This window comes from Austrofundulus limnaeus, unplaced genomic scaffold (assembly GCF_001266775.1).
Source record: "Austrofundulus limnaeus strain Quisiro unplaced genomic scaffold, Austrofundulus_limnaeus-1.0 Scaffold945, whole genome shotgun sequence".
Lineage (NCBI taxonomy): Eukaryota > Metazoa > Chordata > Actinopteri > Cyprinodontiformes > Rivulidae > Austrofundulus > Austrofundulus limnaeus.
This window is the reverse complement of record NW_013953347.1, coordinates 65,702-66,782: the sequence shown is the minus strand read 5'-3', so window position 1 is coordinate 66,782 and position 1,081 is coordinate 65,702. Positions and strand designations below refer to the sequence as shown.

General features: G+C 36.3%; 1 protein-coding gene across 1 annotated transcript in view; it reads right to left on the bottom strand.

Moving 5' to 3' along the window:
• LOC106533430 (uncharacterized) overlaps positions 1-1,081 on the bottom strand; it is a gene marked incomplete at its 3' end in the record, with an annotated part of 7,120 nt that overhangs the window by 1,027 nt on the left and 5,012 nt on the right. Inside the window, 1 exon segment of the mRNA XM_014029714.1 lies at positions 797-914. Within this exon segment, the coding sequence (XP_013885168.1) occupies positions 797-914 (118 nt within the window).

The following is a 1,081-nucleotide window of genomic DNA, read 5'->3' as shown; positions in this document are numbered from 1 at the left end:
TATATATATATATAAACAGGTGTAGTGCATCCTAACTTTTTTAACATTAATATTTTTATATGACAACATAGCTATTTTCCCTTTAGAAAAACCTTTTTTGAGGGTCTCAACTCCCAATAAATGTCATTTTGGGAGGTCTAGCCACTCATTTTTACTCAGTACTTTTACTTTTAATACTTAAGTACATTTTATGTCAGAAATTTACTTTTGATACTTAAGTTCAAAATACGTATAGTAGTAGCTACTTTAAGACTTTTACTCAAGTAATATTCTTAGAGGAGACTTGAACTTTTACCAAAGTAAATTTATGGTAAGATACTTGTACTTTTACYMAAGTATCACTTTCAGGTACTTTATTCAACACTGCTCTCACCTGTCCACAGTTGTCATCATGCCAGGTGTTTCCCTGCATTCATCAGTTACAGTAACCCTGAGTTTTCATTTCTGCTTCAGTGGAGCATTGTGTTTTTTTTACACRCCTCGTCAGCTTTCCTTTTGTTGTGTTTTCTTTTGTTGTTAAAAGTTTTCGTTTCTTTTGAATCGCCTCACGTCAGTCTGCATTCCTGGCTCCAAACCTCGTGACAATCTGTTCTTCTTCATATTAGCTTTGCTCTAACAGCTCTTTATTTTGTTATTAAAGAACTTATTTTTCTTCACTCAGTCCTCGTTCTGTCTGATGAGTCATTAATTAACCAAACAAACACACAGGATGTTATAAATTTGCACACCTGCACAGTGATTCAGCTGTCAGATCATACTGTTACTGCTCCCTCAGATCAGTTCTGTGGGGGGTTACCTCATCCAGGGTGAAGTTTGAAGGAACCGTAGCGTCTGGAGCGAAGCGGCATCTCACTGCGTCTCCGTCCGGATCGTACGCCAGGAGACGAACTCTGCTGACACAGTTCTGAGGAATCCTGCAGGAAATCACAACTTCAATATTTCAATCAGCAATCAGAATAAAGATTTTACAACCTGGTTTCAAAACAAATAAAACAAAATAACTGAAATTAGAAACATTTTGTCCAAAAATGATGCAGAAAAACTGATTCATGTATTTATCACGTCTAGACTGGATTACTGT